Here is an 18979-nt window from a genome sequence, read left to right on the forward strand (position 1 = left end):
TCCATTGCTGGCAGAGCTGTGGAGCTATCTAGTCTCCTAAACTGGACCCCTTAAGCTCGGCACTATCCAGTAACTCACTCCATGCCAGGAATAGACAGTCTCTCAGTAAAGCCGTCTTTCAATCCTTCCCTGCAGTTGGGGGTGATTTCAAAGTTGGAAGACTGAGCTTCAGGCTGCATGCAAATTACGATGAACAGAAGTGCTGAGCTATCAGCAAAGCTTGTAATTAGCAGGTGCCAATTACGAAATCTGAAAGGTTTGTTGTGGATACAACATAAAAGTAATATTATACCCAAGGATAACTGAGAGATGACTGTAGTTTAGATTTAAGTATGAGACCCTTCTGGGTTTTTTTTTTTTCCTTTTCTGAACAAACAGGAAGAAGTGTAGAACAATTTTCAAGCTATTGAAATTCATCCTTTTCTATTACTAGATTTATTGAATGTTTAAGATCTTAATTTGTTTTAATGAAATTCTTTTCAGCTAATTTTACTAATGCTTACAACATAATAAGAAAAATGAAAGGCAAGAAATATAAAGAGAATCACAGTACATTTTTTTAAATAAAAAAAAGAAACCTTGTTCAAAATGAAAATTTGAAGTTATAATATCAAAACATACTTGTATATCTCACATATACCAATGGTGGTAGCAGACAACACAATAACATATAAATAGAACATGTATAGGCTACAAGTAGAAATTATTTGTCTACAGAAAAAAATTCTTTTTATTTATTTATTTAAGCATTTATTATGAGACTAAGTGAAATGAAATTACGAGAAGTCAATCTAATTTAAATTTATTGAAAAATGAAAATTAAAACTTTCCTGTTTTTTTGCCTTAAAAAAATGACTAACTACAATACCAAAAAGATACTGTCAATCATGACTAAGAAAAACATCAGATCTGTTGCTTCTTGTCTTAATACAACAATGACCCTTGGAGGGCTGTGGTTACAATAAAACATAAAGTAAGGCTTTACATATCACATTTTCTGCTTTCCAACCAAAAAGGAAAGAAATCTAGACTTGGAGTTACTGTGTATAGACTATAACATTCATATCACTTTCTTCTATTTAATCTATAATGGGCTTTCAGAAAGTCAACTCAGTATTTACACAAATATTTACGCCAAAAAAACTTGTTTTCTTAGTATAAAATATTCAATGAGCCAGATTACAGGAATGCTTTACGTATAATTCTTTTTATTTTCATGCAAAATAAAGGCACACTTAATAACACCCTTTCAATTTTGACTTACAAGATTTAAATTCAACCCCTTATAACAATGACTTAATATCTAATGTTACATTCACGTTTAGAATGCACAAAGCACAGCAACAAATGCAGCAAACCTTAAAACAAGGTGCTACAAAGTTGCCTCTACATCAAGACAGATAAAGTGCCTGATAGAGTAATTTAATTTAACATACTTTTACAGACATACAGCTAACCTAAAGAAAGACAGACAGATTTAGGAAAGCAGCTACATCTGCAGAGGAAGGAAACAGCATGTTACAGACAGTCAATTATACATAGAACATTTGACAAACACCACAGAAAACAAACTTTGGCATCATTTCCCAGGGTACAAAACCTTGCACAAATGTTTTGGCAAGTGAAGTGCATAAGTAATGTTCTGGGGCTCAGGCAGATTGTTAATTCTAAAATTAACATCTGAAAATATAAGCATAGTCTAATACAATTACATAAATTAAAAAGATAAAAAATAAGAAACTTGGAATTACATTTCCATTTTAAGTAATATGAATATCCTGATTCACATTCTGAAACTGAGGCTTTAAAAGGAAAAGGGTGCATTAGACAAATGAATAAATATTTTAGACATTATGATATGAGTTACTCCCATATCATTTCATGAAAAGCTGAGAGACTGATCATTATTTTCAATTGAAAAGAATACTGATTCTATCAATTTTCTGCCCTGGTCAGGTTCTTAATCAGGTATTACCTATCATACAGTATTCTGTTTGTGTCAGCTGCTGAGACAAGAACTAAAAAGCAGAAAGAATTCCCTGCATGCATTATGTGTATTGTTAGCAAAAGAGTGAGGTGTGCCCCAGTCCATCTGAGGCACAGCAAGTTGCATAACATCATTACCACTTTGCAGGGTCTGCCGTCCTCCAGCCAACACTCCACTAGGCAACATCCCTGTGGGAGTCAGGCCCTTGAGTGTCAGCACACTTTCACTCTCCTCCCTACAGCAGAGAGATATAACAAAGATCAGAGACTTCCAACGAGTTCCTAGTTAAAAAGAGGGAATGGGGCCCAGATGAAGGCCATGCATATAACTCATGACATTTGCTGCCACTACCATATTTTCCTCAATTCCAAGATACACATTTTTCCACATTCTAAATGTTTCAGATATGAGGGTATGATGTACAACTGAGACATATATTGTTTTTCCTGAAAAGTTTATTATATGAGATTCATCAGCAACAGGTATCATAAAATTGAAAAAATATGGTATTTCATATGCTTTAAAGATAAAATGTCTGATATAAGCAGTTTTGCAAACAACTTTTTAAGGACTGACTCATCGCATGCACTCTTAAACCTGGTCTTCCTGAATTAACCCCAGGAAGACAATTTGGGGCTCCAGCATAAAGGAGTTCCTTTATAGATAAGCAAATTCATCAGGATCACTCTAAAAAGTGCCCCCGCCTTATTCTGCACTAATCTTCAAGGTACAGATCTACTACTTTCATCACAGAAGGATAAGAGATACCAAAGGTGAGCAATAACAATCAAGGGGTCAAAAATGCTAATTTCAAAGAGATTTGCGTTACCATTTGCAACACATTAAATATACAACTTCTTTACAGAAAGACTGCTACTATATTGTTTTTAGATATCAAACAGGACACTGTGTGTAGTAAAGCACAATAAAAGTGATTTCTGCAAAACAAATCAGTGGAAAAATGTATCATTACCTGAGAACAGAGAAGACCCTTGCCATCTTGCCAATTGCTCGAATTTTGTTTCTTATGATTTCTTTCCGGGCTGCAGCTGAACCTACTTTCAATGGAATAAATAGAAAGAAAGACTCAAGTTTAGGGCATCCATACTTATATCATCTTATTAGCCTGTTTCACGGTCATCTGAAACAACACCAAGCCCCCTAGCACCAGCTCACATGGAGACTAGATGAACTCATGCCAAAAAGCTTCCCCTTCAATGTTTAGCTCACCACTGGTCTAATATTGGGATCTGATACAGATACAAATGAAAAGTAATCCACAACTTTGACTCTCACACTACTGACTAATGAGTAAAAGAGCAATGGAAAAGAAACTAGAGTCTAACCTGTACCACAAACCAGAGGACAAAAAAATGGTAACATTTCTACAGTCTGTCTAACTTTCATGAGAGCCTACAGCATGCAGACTAACAGACTAGAATTGGTAACAGCCTATAGCCTTCTGCTTGGTTAACATAAAGTCCTTTGACATGCAGGCTCGAAATATGCCATTATACTATGACAAAAGAAGCTCCCTTGCTCAAATTTGGTCAGAAAATGTGATATGAAGTGACTACTGGGCAGGTGACCCAGAACTAAGGACCATACCCACATTTCAACAATGTACATCTCAACTTCATGGACTAGAAGTCCTTTAAGGTCATGCAAATATATACAAGCTTTTACATCCCTAGGTGAGTGTGACATAAGGAGAGTGACAATGAGAAAAGACTCCCCAAAAAACATGGCTAAAAAATCACTAATGCTTCATCTCCAAAGGGTTAGCTGTACTGTCTATCACCGATACAGAAGAGAATATATCAAAATAACTGAATATATGCCTGAAAAAAAGACTCAAAGGTTGTTATCTTCCTTCCCTTGACCTCCAGAAAGAACAACAATCTCTGTCCTGTTATCTCATATATAGCAACTAGAATCACTCTGAACCCAAGAGTGTGGTTCCTTAGAATTGTGCTTCAACATGATGACAATGCACATATGGAAGCACCATAGTTGAGGAGAAGGTTAAGGAAAGGCTAAGACACTAGACCAAAAGGGGCCTTAGGTATATGGAGGTCTGGACAACCACCAGTCTTTTGAGCTACAGCATCTCATTTAAAATTCAAGCAGTCCACAAGCACATATAATTAAAAACTAAGATGATGACTGGACTTTACTGTAAGTAAACAGAAAAAGAAATCCAATTTCAAAGATGAAAACAAAGGACATATTTTAGAGAAAATAGGTTGCACAACCATGTTTATGATGCTCTCAGGGTAATAGTATGAGCAATGAAGCTACAGCTTTTACAAATCCGAAATTGTGTGGGTACCATGGTATTACACAGGTATTTTTAAAATGCCAAAAAATTACTTAAAGTTTCAAAATCATAGAATATTAGTATTTGAAGAGACATTAGAGATACTGCAAAACTTAATTTCCTCATTTTATAGACAAAGAAACTAACTTTACTAAGTATCTTGTCCAAGGACATAAGGATAAATCTGATTCTCTTCAAATAAATTAATACAGATACTTTATTTTAAAATTGATGGAGTTTTTAAAATAGCTAGACTGGAGGAGAGGAGTATGGGGATAGGGGAGGATGGCTGTAAGGAGATACATTCATATTTTCAGCTTTAATTATTATATCTATAAAACTGAATGATATGTAAACTATACTTAATTTCAAATTAAAAATTCACTGGAATATAAAAACACTTTACAAATCAGGATTTTAAATCAGTCTACAAACACATCATGCATAATATTAAAGTAAATGTCCACAGTAAAATTACTTTGGGGAATAAGACAGACAATCAAACACCCCTAGTCATGCAGGGAAGAGTACAAAACATTACAAATAAGCAAAAGAATGAAATTTTAAAACAAGAGGAATGAAAAAGAGGGAAAAATATTTCCATGCACAGAAAGACAGATATCTTGGAATATGACTTCTAAAAACATCAAATTCTAACTTAGATTAAACTTAAAATTTGCACAAGGCCCAGAGGACTCTGCATAAATATACTCAATGAATACACTAACTTACATGGACATGAGAATAACTTATGAAGTCATATTTCAAAACGATGTTACTCTGTCTGGTCTGTACCTTTTTTATTGCCATATATGAGCCGTTCTTCAGATGGAGAGTCCAGAAAAAAGGAAGTGAATGATGGAGAAAAGGTGGTTGAGACAAATAAAAAGATAGAGATTTAACTTGGCAGTGGTACTGAAGAATGAATGTAGAAAGAAAGGGAGAAAAATGAAGTCCCTCATACTTGAAATTTGAAAAATGTAGTACTGTAGATCTGGCAAATAAGGAGGGATGCCACTGGGTAGAGTTCTAAAGGAAAGATTTCTTAAAAGATATGTGTTCAGAAGAAATTATGGACAGAATGACTATATTATTTGATGAAAGTAGACAAATTAGGGACAGAAAAAAACACGTGAAAACACATAAGACTGATAAAAGACTGTGCTAACAACAATCGCACATTTATATTAATACCCCTAAGGAAATGTGTCACCCATGAAAGTATGTTAAGTGAAAGGTAATGACACAAATGAGATACAAACTCATGTGGTTCTTCAAGGACACCAAATCTGCAAAATCTGTAGCATACACAGAGAAATGTAGGTAACTTTATAAACTACCTTGGTGAAAAACCTTACCCACTCCTAATAAAGAAAAGGCAAAGCCTCCCACACTCCATTATAACAAAAAGCCTATAATTTCTTAAAATCAGAATTGTGGAACTTTTGCACATACTCAGGATCAACAGTATGTGCTATCTGTTCCCAATCCAATCTGGAAGTTTGAGGGACATCTTTTTACACAAATAGCAACAGACTGTTTCAATGTAAGTAATAGCTCTAAGAGTAGGCAGCAGAGATGTTTCATTTGAGCTTTCCATTGTAATGCTGATATACATGATTCCATTACAGGAAATGCAAAGTTTTAGCTTAGTAAAACTGTAACACATATGGGTTATCTATTTCCTTTACCAAACTTAAGACAAATATAACTGAAAGAAACAGTATTCATTCTAAAGATCATAGAAATCAGTCTTCAAAAATTCCCTTAAATGATTACATAATACCTCTAAAAGGAATGCTATTGCCATATATTCCTTCAAACTTTTGCCTTCAAAAATAAACCCACAGGTATATTAAACAATACAGAATATCAAAGTCCATCACTTAAGAAGAAATAGACATTCCTTTGGCCAATTTCAGCCTTGAATATGCAAAAACTACTCTTTTCTTCCTCCCACTGGGAAATCTCCAATCCTATTTGGATTGGAGATTTCCCAGTGGGAGGAAGAAAAGAGTAGTTTTTGCATATTAACTCTTATTCTGCCTCCACAGCAATCCCCAACTCAATAAGTTTTCTTCCTAAGTCAGGTTTCTCTGCAGGCTCAATCCACAGCATAGCTTCACTGCTGAGCAGGAAAAGGAGGAGAGGACAGAAGGCATGTTATTATGGTCAAAGGAAAGGAAAAAGATGGAGTTGAGGGGAAGAAATAAGGGAATATGAATAAGAAAGGGAAACAAATGTAGCTCCAGCAGCTCTTTTCCCAACCCACCCTAGTATCTATCCTAAACTCCCTTCCTTTCTTCCATTACTCAAGGTTCTTTCTCCTCCAAATCACTCTCGTTCCTAGACAAACTCCCAGATCCATATCCTCAAAACTTTCTTGGAGTCCCAACTCTTAATACTTGGTAGTGCAAAGGTGAAGCAATGTGAAGTAACTGCACCTGCTATGTTGGCAGTGAAGGGAGATCTATTTCTAGTATGCAAAGTTGGAACTCAGTGTATTTTCCCAGAGAAACACTGTCAAAAATGGTGCTTATGCTCAGACGCTTAGTCGTGTCTGACTCTTTGCGACCCTATGGACTGTAGCTCGCCAGGCTCCTCTGTCTATGGGATTTCCCAGGCAAGAATACTGGAGTGGGTTGCCATGCCTTCCTCCAGGGGATCTTGCAGACCCAGGGATCAAATCTGAGTCTCCTGCATTGGCAGGAGGGTTCTTTACCACTAGCACCACCTGGAAAGCCCATAAATGGTGCTTCCCAATTTTTAAAATTACTTGAAGAGGAAGAATTTTGATCCTGTCTATTCCCTCATATGAAGAGAAGATTTTGAGAAGTTAGGTTACTTTCCTAAGATTACACAGCTAGTATAATGGTAGACCAAGACATCTGAACTTTTTCACTAAACTACAGTGCCTTTTTAATGATCAAATTTGATTCACCTCTGGAGTGTAAGAATGATATAACAAGTTGATAAATAAGTATAATTTTTCATTGATAGAAAAAATATTGGTAAGATGCATAAATTTCATTAGAAGGAATATAATAAAAATTTATATTTATTCTTGGTTGAATTCCCAAAAACAATTGTGTCTGCTGCTGCTGCTGCTAAGTCACTTCAGTTGAGTCCAACTCTGTGCGACCCCATGGACGGCAGCCCACCAGGCTCCCCCATCCCTGGGATTCTCCAGGCAAGTACACTGGAGTGGGTTGCCATGTCTTTCTCCAATGCGTGAAAGTGAAAAGTGAAAGTGAAGTCAATCAGTCGTGTCCGACTCTTAGCAACCCCATGGACTGCAGCCTACCAGGCTCCTCCGTCCATGGATTTTCCAGGCAAGAGTACTGGAGTGGGGTGCCACTGCCTTCTCCGACAATTGTGTCTATCTTCATATAAATCATCAATATCTAAACCAAGTACTATATTAGACTTAACAGAGAAATGTTTTCCTTTTTATTATAGAAAGAGGACTAAAGGATCACCTGTCACTACTTCTATTTAACATTATTGATTCAAATTTTTTAAAAGAAATAAAAGATTAAAATGTAGAAAATAACAGTATCAGCCTTATGCAAATGACATTTTTTAAAGCTATGGAAAACAAAATAAAAATTATTGTAGGAAGTAATTCTGCTGATCCAACTTGTTGACATAAGATAAACACCAAAATATATAATTATACAGTTAGAAAATACATTAAGAGAGATACCAGTTGCAACAGTAATTAGAATACAAAATAGTGAAATATTAATTTAACTTGGTAATAACCGATTTTTTCAAAGAAAAAACACATAATTTTAAATAAAATAATGATATACTGAATATATTAAAAGGAATAATTATAATAAATGAATTATATAGTGCAAAAACTTTTATCTTAGTTTAGAAAATTATACATTATTTTTAAAAAACTTTCTAGATTCAGATATAGATAGAATGTAATGCCAATTAAAACTCCTACTATGAAATGAAGAGCAGAAATCAATGAAATTCAAGCCAAGAAAATAACAGAGAAAAATCAACAAAATCAAATACTGGTTTTTTTAGAAGTAGAAATAAAAGTGATACACGTCCCCACCAGCCAGGCTAAACAAGAAAATAAAGATTTTTTTGAAATTTATTTTTAGAAATAAACAATCAGTTATAACTACTGAATCATGGATATCAAAATAATAATTAAAAATATTATGAACAATAAAAAAAACTCTTACGAGATAGTTCACAGAATTTGATATTAACAAAAAAACTCTACTGAAAAAAATTCGTGGGATACGCACAAAAATTATTTCATTATATTATTGATCATTATTATATCAGTATCTATAACACTGTGAACTAAAATCTAAACATAGAGCTAATCTTACAACAATGGTAGCAGAACAGGGAAAATAAATATTTAATTAAAACTATATAAAAAATGCTATGGAAAAGACAGATGATGAAATATGTTAGAACTAAAAACTTTTCTACGAAACATCAGAGAGAATTAAAATAAGGAAAAGTAAATATTACTCATTGAAGCTTATTATCCCCCCCAAAAGAACTAATATAAGTTAATTTATTTCAGTTAACAAAACTATAAGCCAGAGTAAAAGCACTCGCTGCCTGTCACCAACAGATGGCAACAGCAGACATGTGTATATAGTCACTCTGTACTTTGAACAAACAGAATTAAAACAGTTTAAGAACTGAACCTGTTTGTAAGTAAAGATATTTCTAAAAAAAAAAAAGCAAGGGGGAGAAATTGAACTAAAAAAAAAAAAAGATATTTCTAAATAGCTTTATTCAGATTTTACTTGTTAAGTGGTCACCTGAGAGGAAGTTTACACAGCCGGTAAAGCAGATTTCTTCCTTATTATCATTAGAATTCAAATAAATATAAATTAAACCAATGGTAACTTATTTCTAAGTAAAAATGACCAAAACCCAATTAGGTGGGCCTGTGAAAAAATAGGTCTATGGATTCATTGCTAGAAACACTTCATATTGGTCCAATTCTTATGTAATCTGGCAGTTCACAGATAAAATAATGAAGCTAAAATTCTTCATACTCATTAACTCTGTAATTTTCCTCAAGAAATTTATTCTAAGAAGGAAAATTAAAACTATTATATGACTATGTTTATTGCATGCTATTCATAATAAAGATAATTTAAAGCAACCCAAATGCCAAACAACATTAAGATTAACTACAAAGATTATGGTATAGTAATATATAAAAATATGCAGGTGTCTAATTTTAGCACTATGTAGACCATGTTTAATACATGGGAACATTTATATACTGATTAAAACTATGAAAAATATGCTGCAACAAAGATGTGAGGGGCAGATGGAAGGAAATAAAGAGTTTTCAGCTTATAAACTATTTATATTTTTTGTTTATCCAATTAATTAATGCAATAAATATTAAATAAAATCTTCAAAACATAAAAAGAAAAGTAATTTTGCTTCTATTGTAGTAGTTTATACTATATATGTCCATTAGATACACAGGCTGGCTGTCTTACATAAGAACTAATAACCATGGATAACTTTGTTTCTATGAAAAAAAGGGCTTTCTGAATCTCCAACTAGACTAACAAGAGGTTTCTTAGAACATAACCACTCAAAATTGGGAACAGCTTATTTTGATTTTTGAAAAGAAGAAGTGACAACAACACTATGTATTCAGGTATGCTTCTGATGCACCAAGAATACAGTACCAATGAAACAAAAAGCATTTATATCCTCCCTTCTCTAAGTAGTGTCCATATTCATGAAGAACCACATTCTTTTAGCACCTCAATTTTCTTTTCCTTCTGTTCTCTTTCAAATTTCCCCTTTCCCAAAATTCATTTTTTTCCCAGTATCAACAGAAAAAAAAAAACCACTAAAATTATTTTAAAGTCTTAAATAGTATCTGAAAAAAGTGACTTGTCACTTATCAAATAGTATAGCCATTTGAGAGCAATGACTATAATTCACAAGAGTATATTGAAATTGGGCAGTTAAACAATACCATTGCACAATAAAAAACAGTAAAATAAATAGTCATACCATCAAACTGGTCTTCGCCTTCAGTCATAAGTTCATCATCAGAGCAAATACTCAGAACGTTTACCAACATTTCTGTCACTATTAAAAACAAATGTTACACATTAGCTGATTATATTCAACTCTCTATATGTATACAGGGCAACCATTTATAAAAATGATCAAACACAAGATTAACACATTTAGATAGTAGAAATGATGGAATTAAAAAGCTATATGGGCTTTTAAACGGAAAGAAATCAAATGGCTAACAAGCCTGAGAGAGATTCTTTATGGAGTAAGTAATCAGGTCCCTCAGAGGGAAATAAAAAAAAAAAGCAGCCCCCACAGGGATAAATACAGGGATGAATAACATCTAAACACATACATTAATTTTTCATTATGGATACAACATTAAGGAGTCAGAAAAAAACAATGGCACAGTTTCATTGTTTCAAAAAGTTTTAGCATTCAATCTTTTAAAACTTGGCTCCAGCAATTCCCCTGAAATTTAATCTTAAGACTACTAATGACTATCTAACAACTAGAACCGACGGTTCTTTTTTAGGCTTAATTCTTCTTCATCATTTTGCCTTCTCTTTTCCCTTGGTTTCCAGGATTCTACTCTTCTGGTTTTTCTACCTTTTAGGCATTTTTTCCCCCCTGAATCTTCTTTTTATATGTTCAATCTCTTGGTGATTCCATCAGTTCCTATATATTTTCAAGTATCACCTTTTGAGGATGATTCTGAAGTCTTTACTGCCAGTCTCTACCTCCCCTTAAATTTCTGGATTTCTTTGCTGGTTTTATTGTCAACTGTTTCACACTATCTGTATATTGTCTGTTTCCCCTACTAGAATGAAAGCTTCCTGAGTGCAAGGGGTTGTTCTGTTTACTCCTGCATCCCCAGAGCCATGCACATGAGAGGCATCCAGTAAATATACGACAAACGAGTAAATAAAAAAAGAAAGGTACAAGTAAACTTCAATTAATAAATAAAAATGTCTATTGAGTATTAGCCCCTGGATATCCTGACAACACCTGGAAATGAACACATTCAAAACAAAATTTAATACTGCCCCTATTGTTTCTTCTAATAAATATATTAATAGCATACTATATGCCAGGCACTGTGCTAAAAGCTTTGGAATTCAGATAGAAAAGGTTCAGTCTTGACCCTCCAAAAGCTTACTAACTACTAAAGGATATATAGTTATAAATATATATATATATACACACACACACAAACTATCACAAAAATGCGATGAGCACTATGCTCTAAGTATGCAGTGTTATGCACAAGATCTGCTGAAAAAAAGCAGGCTTTTGGTTTGGAATAGAAATTTGCCAGGTGGAGGTGGCAGATAAGGCATTCTAAACAGAAGTTAGAAAAAGTATGCAACAGGCAATAAATCAGTGGAATAAAATTAAGGAGTCCAGAAATAAAACAAGTCAGTGGGGAAAGAATAGTTTTTTCAACAAACAGTGCTGGGACAAGTGGATATCCACATACAAAAGGATGAAGTTGGATCCCCACTTTACAACACATACACACACACACACACACACACACACACACACACACACACACACACACACAGTAAATCAAAAAGGATCAAGAACCTAAACGTAAAAGGTCAAACTATAAAATTTTTAGAAGAAAACACAGCGGCAAATCTTAATGAGCTTGGCAATAGTTTCTTAAATATAACACCAAAGCACAAGCAACAAAAGAAAAAATAAAGAGGACTTCATCAAAATTAAAGACTCTTGTGCTTCAAGGAATATCACCAGTAAAAAGATAATTCACAGAAAAGGAGAAAATATTTGCAAATCATATATCTGATATGGGACTCACCTTTAAAATATACAAAGAACTCTTATAATTCAATAATAAAAAGACAAATAATCCATTTAAAAATGAACATTTCTTAAAATAAGACATGCAAATGTCAAATAAGCACATAAAAATACACTCAATGTCATTATTAATTAGAGAAATGAGATATAATTTCATATCCAATATGATGGCTATAATAAAAAAAAAGATTTTAAAAAAGTATTGGCAAGTATAAGGAAAAACTAGAAACATTATACACTGCTGGTAGGATTATAAAATGGTATAGCTGCTTTGGAAAATAGTTTGGCAGATCCTCAAAAAGTTAGACATAGAGTTATCATATCATCCAGCAATGCTATTCTCAATTACATATCTAAGAAGAATGAAAACATATTGTACAGGAATATTCATCACAGCATTATTCATAGTAGTCAAAAAGTAAAGAGTACCAAATGTCCATCAGCTGATGAATGGATAAACAAATTATGGTATAGCCATACAGTAGAATATTATTTTGTCATAAAAAGGAATAATGTATTGACTCAGGCTACAACATGGATAAACCTTAAAAATATTATGGAAAGAAGTCAGTCACAAAAGACTACAGGCTGCATGATTCCATTTATATGAAATTTCCAGAACAGGCAAACCTGTGCAAACAGTAAGCAGACAAGTGGTTGCACAGGGCCGGAGAGAAGATGTGGAGGGAACTGGGAACTGCTATCAGACACAAGGTTTCTTTGGGAGGATCAAGAAAATGTTTCAAAACTGATTGTTGTGACAGACACATAACTATGAATATACTAAAAATCAGTGAAGTACACAATGGAAATAGGTTAATTATATGGTATTTGAGTTATACCTCAACAAAACTGTTATGAAAAAATAAAGAAAAAGTATTAAGGCATGAAACTTGAAAGAGCATATACATATAGTACATTCAGGAAGATGGCTATGCTGTTTCATGGCTGGAACATAGAAAACGTGAAAAGAAAACAACAAAAAAATGAAGCTGAAGAGAAACTAGGCAAGGTACAAAGACCTCATGTGACAGGTTAAGGTTTGAGAGTTACCAGGGTCATTTACAGTTACTAAATACTAGCTTCTACATGTGTACTGCTTTCCATCTAGAAGCTTTGCTGTGAAGGAAAGGCAAGAGAATCATAGCATAATAGTGGCCAATGAAAGATATCAGATAGGGGAAATGTTATTTTTTATTTAAAGATCAGATATATTTGAACAATTTACAAAAGAGCTTAGTAGAGAGAGTCTGAAGATATAGAACACCTAAGTAATAAAGTAAGTTTCCTGAAAAAGCAGGATAATGGAATATAAGAACAAGTTAGAAACAGTAGCCCTGGATTGAAGGGTCACATCTTCAACAGGCTAAGAATTCAAGATGAGTGCAGTTTATCAGGATGGTCTAGTGGTTAGGAATTCATGTTTTCACTACCAAGAGTCAATCCCTAGTTGGGGAACTAAGATCCCCAAAAGCCATGCAGTATAGCACCCCCACCAAAAAAAGATGAGTGCAGTTTAGAAAGCAGGGGAACAGTAAGCAGAGAAAGCTTCCATAGATGGTATGTGTTTTCTCTGACAGTAAGGGAAGTGGCTAGAAAAAGAAAATGTTTAAGTTAAAAAAAAAGAATTTTAGAATACATCCTGGTGGCAATAAGTGAGGAAGGAGACTAGTGACATAAAGATGTTTGGGTACTACTGAGAGCCTAGCTAATGCTAGAAATCAAAGGGTGATACCAAATCATTGTTGTTGTTGTTTAGTCACTAAGTTGTGTCCAACTCTTTTGCAACCCCATAGATTATAGTCCACAAAGCTCCTCTGTCCATGGGATTTCCAAGGCAAGATTGGATTCCATTTCTTTCTCCAGGGGATCTTCCTAACCTAGGGATCAAACCCGCATCTCCTGTACTGGAAGGCAGGTTCTTTATCACTAAGTCACCAGGGAAGACCCAAGGCTATATAAATATCTCCAGTAGCACTCTATATCCTAACTGTAAAAATGGAGAAAATGGATAGTTAGACTTTACTGGGGCTAAGATTCATAGGACAAAGTAGAAAAACAAGAGAGAAAAGAGTTTGGGGGTGTGTTAAGAAGAAAGAGAGGCAAAAGGGCATCAGATTAAAAAGAAAACAACAGGGTCAAAGGCCTAGCAATCCCAATGAAGACGAAGAGCAGCTTATAACTGAAGTGAGGGGTTGCTAGAATAACAGGAGTTCTCATCAGCGTGTGTTAATGGCACTATCATTATCACACTCAAAACATCCAAGCCAAATTCAATCATTCCCTCCTCTTAAACAAGCAATCTTGTTAAGTCTCACTGATTCTACTTTTACAGTTCTTGGAGTTCTCCCATGCTTTCCATTCCTAATGTTAAGAGGGCTTCATTATGTTTGTGATTCCTGATGAAGTTTCCTAACAGGTCTTCCAATCTCTAGTCTTTCTTCCAGTTCATTTCACCAGAGTAATTTTTCTAAATGACTATCATGATTATTTTCTGTTGCAGTTACATTCCACCATTTATCAAAGTTCCAGATTCTCTGTTTAAATGATCAAAATCCTCCTGATCTAATTTTGACTTTTCATTCTTTTTCTACTATTATCATCCTTTCTAATGTATTAAGAGGCTTCCCTGGTGGCTCAGATGGTAAAGAATCTGCCTGCAATGTGGGAGACCCAAGTTCAAATCCTGGGTTGGGAAGATCCCCTGGAGAAGGGAATGGCAATCCACTCCAGTATTCTTGCCTGGAGAATCCCAAGGACAAAGAAGCCTGGCAGGCTACAGTCCATGGGGTTGCAAAAAAGTCGGACACAACTAAGCGATGAACATTTCATTTCATTTCATCTTTCATACATTACTTGCTAATCAAATTGAACTCCTAAACATTTGTCAGTGACCTTATTTCTTTCTTTCTGTCAGACTCAGCCTTGGAAAGTACCTTCTCCTAAATCTACCTGCACAATTCCAACATTCTTTAAGCCCCAGTTCAAATGCTACTTTAATCTCTCTGATAGATAGAATCTCCTCTCTCCTGTTAATTCCAAAAAAAATCTGGTAAATGAACAAATCTTACATATATGACCTTCTATGGCAGATCACACCATACTGGATTCTCTGAAACAGACGTTCTTAAATTGGGGCCAATAAACCTGATGGCATTACCAATTCGCTTCAGATCTATGAGCATCCTCAAAATGTTACATATGTAAAGATTATACATGTATTTCATACATGAAATTTTCTGGGCGGTGTAAAAGTCTCTAACTTTCACCACGTTCTCAAAAGGGTTTTAATCTTATCTCTGAGAGTCATTCTATAATATTTATAGATACAAAAAATAACAGCTGAGATCTGATTCAAAACAATTAAGGTGTGGGATAGGGAGCAGTGGATGGGGATATAAATGACACAGTATTGGCCATGATTTGATAACTGTCAAAGCTGAATAATTGGCACATAGTAATTCATCATATTATTTCGCTCTACCTTTTATATGCTGCAAGTTTTATAACATAAGATTTTTAAAAAACGAAGTAAAAAGTCCACAAAAGGTTAAAAAACTACTTTCACCTAACTTTGGGATTAAACCAGCCTTCAAGGAAGCCTCTGGCTAGGTTAGTTGCTTCCCAGGGACTAGGTCAGAGTCAAACTGGTTTTCTCAATGTGGAATCCAATGAAGAGTCATTTGCAGATTTTCACACCAAAAGAAAATTTTCATTAGAATGAAGAAGTAAATAGGCTATTTAAACAGCTAATGTGTATTAAAATGGAAAAATATGAAAGAGTTTAAGAAAATTTTCTTACTGTGTTCAACACTGGTTAGAATTCTATTTGTGTATAATGTTCAAATCTGAAATTCTGATTTTAGAAAGATATGAATAATTTAGAGAAGATCCACAGAAAAACAACAAAAATGGTCAGATAGTTTGAATACTTCCTCACAATAGCTAAGATGATGTAGAGTGGCAAAAAAGAACAAAAGATCACTTTGTAGCAGATTTCAAATACAGGATCACTGAAAGAAATCCACTTTCACTTATGAGAGAGCCACAGAAACTAGATTAAGTTTTCTCATCTCTCAAAAGGAGTTAGACTACATGATTGTGATCACTAAGAGATCTAAAATTCTATCTAAAACCAGGGCGAAAATCAGATGCCCTGGTTTTTGACAGGTGCATTAGTTGAGAAAACCTATTAACTTCTCTTTTTTTGAATACTCATAGCATAAACATTTAGATTAGATCTAATGAACTACTTCCTTTTTCGTGGAGGCATCAGAAAATCAAATTAGAAATATCCATTTTCCTCCTATCTTCCCTGCTTTCCCCACCCCCCATTCCACTCATACTACGTTAAAATAGTTGTGTTGCAGTCTAGCCTGGAGGTAGGAGAATAAACAAGATGAATTCTTAAATTCCCTTTAGCCTGATGAGGCTATGATTGAACTATTTCTCATATACCAAAGATAGAAGGTTATAAGTGTAATGCATCCCTTGCACCTAAGCCCTTTACTGGCCCCCTTCTCAATTGCTAAAGTGGGTAATTCTATCTCCATATTAATGCTGACCTACGGAGTAACTGAAGAAGCCCAAAGGGAATCTGCAAAAAACCTGTTGAACATACAGTTTAAGTAGTAACTCTGAATTTTAGAACCAAAAATGCCTTGGCAGAAGTAACATATCTCAGGCAGAAAGGAACATTTTGTAACATAGAGGAGGTGAGAAAAAATAGAGAGGGATATAGAACAAAATGTTTTACAATCATATCTATACTCTAATACTCATATTCCACATATGGAAACTGAGGTATTGCCTCATCGGAAAATTAACACTAAAATGGAAAAAGAAGAATGTGATAAAGTAAGGAAGTCTTAAGAACTCTACAGAACTAAAATAAAAAACAAAAATAAAACCTCTTAAATAGTATTTATGCTTTTTTAAGCCTATTAAGTACATACTAATAGGAATCTCTAAATTATCAGGAAACCATCACCATTAAAATTATATACATATAACATATTGCTCCATATAGGAGAAGAAATATTAGGTCAGAACCTGAATTTCTCTTTTTCATTTCTGACAGTACAGAGCTGCTACAAAATGACTAATACTGCCCCAAATGAAGGCTATTAAATTCTCCCATGAATTGCCATGACATCCCCAAGAGTGATGTTAAAATATGCAAAAGCGTCAGTTCCAAAGCAAAGCCATCTCTCCATTCCTTCATAAAAGATTTAAGCTAAAGAAAAAAAGAAAGAAAACCCAACAGCTGAAGACAACATCAGGCTATTTATAAGTCTTCTCCCAGTCCCCCAGACACCCTCACATGGGGGCTGTAAACAGCTAACTCAAATATCTTTGAGGCTCTCATATCCACACCCACTGTCACAAGCAGAGCTGTATCCACAGTGAAACTAGACTTCAGCTCCCTTTAGCAAGTAGTATGTGCCTGCAATAGTAAACTGGAATAAATATAACAGCATAACAATTTTTTTAAAACAAAAATCATACCTTTTTCTCCAACAAACGGTAAAGACCATGTGAAAACATCCATAAAATTGGGCAACCAATAAGGATGTGGAGAACAGTTAAACTGTCGAATATTCATCACATTATTTTCATACTTTAATACAGCAGCTGCAAGATAAGTTTGAATGTCAATGTAACAATTTGCCTTTAGCCCCAAAAGTCTAAAACACATAAAAGCAGAAAAAATATCTTTTAAGGTGGGTGGGAAGTCAAGGGGTGAGTGGAATGAAGGGTAGTAGAGAGGTAGGAACTAATTTTTAGTAGTAATACACTTTTTGCTTCCAACACAGTTTTATGTAGAACATAGATATTTACTTGTTATTATTAATGAAATTCCCAATCTTTCTAGAATGCTTGTTGTACTTTATAATCCAATACAAATAATCCAACATGCACGTTTACTAAATCCAAAATTGTGAGAACTCAGTTTTTTTGAGGAAACACAGAACAGCAATGAGCAATTTTCTAGGTCTAAGAGTTCATACAAGTTGGAGGAATTTAAGAGGGTTCTTTTTAGTTGCAGGCAACCTGAAAAGCACAGCTAAATGGAAATGAAGCAAGAAAAAAAAAAAAAAAACAAACACAGAGAAGAAAAAGAAACATTTGGAACATTTTATTTATGAATATAGAAATGTACTTATTTCATGTATTATAAGAAATCAAGTGAAACTACTACAAAGGAATATTTCACTTCATTTAGAAAAAAATTCCATTAAAATACCAAAAGAGAAAAACTCAAAGTAACATACTCATCTCAATTTCAAGTATCTTTCTAAAGCTTCATAAGTTGATATAAATAATACCTTAAATTAACCTGATAAAGATTTCAGGCACTGGTTACATTATTTTATGGAACATTGGATTAATGGGCTAGATTCTAATCTAAACTACAGTATATACCATATGTGTAATAGTAAATTATTTAACTAATCTGTTTCTCATTTACAAAACATCCTGCCTATCTCAGAAGTTTAAGGTCAGAGAATATAGTTCACGTGAAACTACAAAAAAGTATAAAATGTTTGGCAGATACTATAACAGTTATGTGCTTACTTTTTTTTCATTTAATGTAAAGCACTGAAATGTATGTATTAAATTCCATGATTTGGGATTCTAGCTAATATAGAGTCTTGTTTCTCTGATGAAATTCCCATGAAATAAATGTATTTCAAATTTAGCCTCAGAAATTAAGGACTGATACCAAGCTTTTAATTTAAAAAAAGAGAAAGATAAAGAATCTAGAAAATTGCCCTATAGATGGAATGAAACATTAT

The 18979-nt window shown here is 34.0% G+C and overlaps 1 protein-coding gene across 8 annotated transcripts in view; it reads right to left on the reverse strand.

Annotated features, from left to right (window-relative positions):
- PPP3CB (protein phosphatase 3 catalytic subunit beta) overlaps positions 1-18979 on the reverse strand; it is a 43834-nt gene that overhangs the window by 5755 nt on the left and 19100 nt on the right. For 2 of the 8 annotated variants that reach the window (XM_025284753.2, XM_025284748.2), the window contains exons 9-13: positions 17688-17813; positions 10344-10421; positions 5103-5129; positions 2961-3045; positions 2125-2222 (exon numbers count right to left, since the gene is read on the reverse strand). In XM_025284753.2, the coding sequence (XP_025140538.1) occupies positions 2125-2222; positions 2961-3045; positions 5103-5129; positions 10344-10421; positions 17688-17813 (414 nt within the window). Of the gene's footprint in view, positions 1-1188; positions 2223-2960; positions 3046-5102; positions 5130-10343; positions 10422-17687; positions 17814-18979 lie in introns of those variants that run through there. The other 6 variants (XM_025284755.2, XM_025284752.2, XM_025284754.2 and 3 more) reach the window with 4 other exon arrangements.

This window comes from Bubalus bubalis, chromosome 4 (assembly GCF_019923935.1).
Source record: "Bubalus bubalis isolate 160015118507 breed Murrah chromosome 4, NDDB_SH_1, whole genome shotgun sequence".
In the NCBI taxonomy this organism is placed as follows: domain Eukaryota; kingdom Metazoa; phylum Chordata; class Mammalia; order Artiodactyla; family Bovidae; genus Bubalus; species Bubalus bubalis.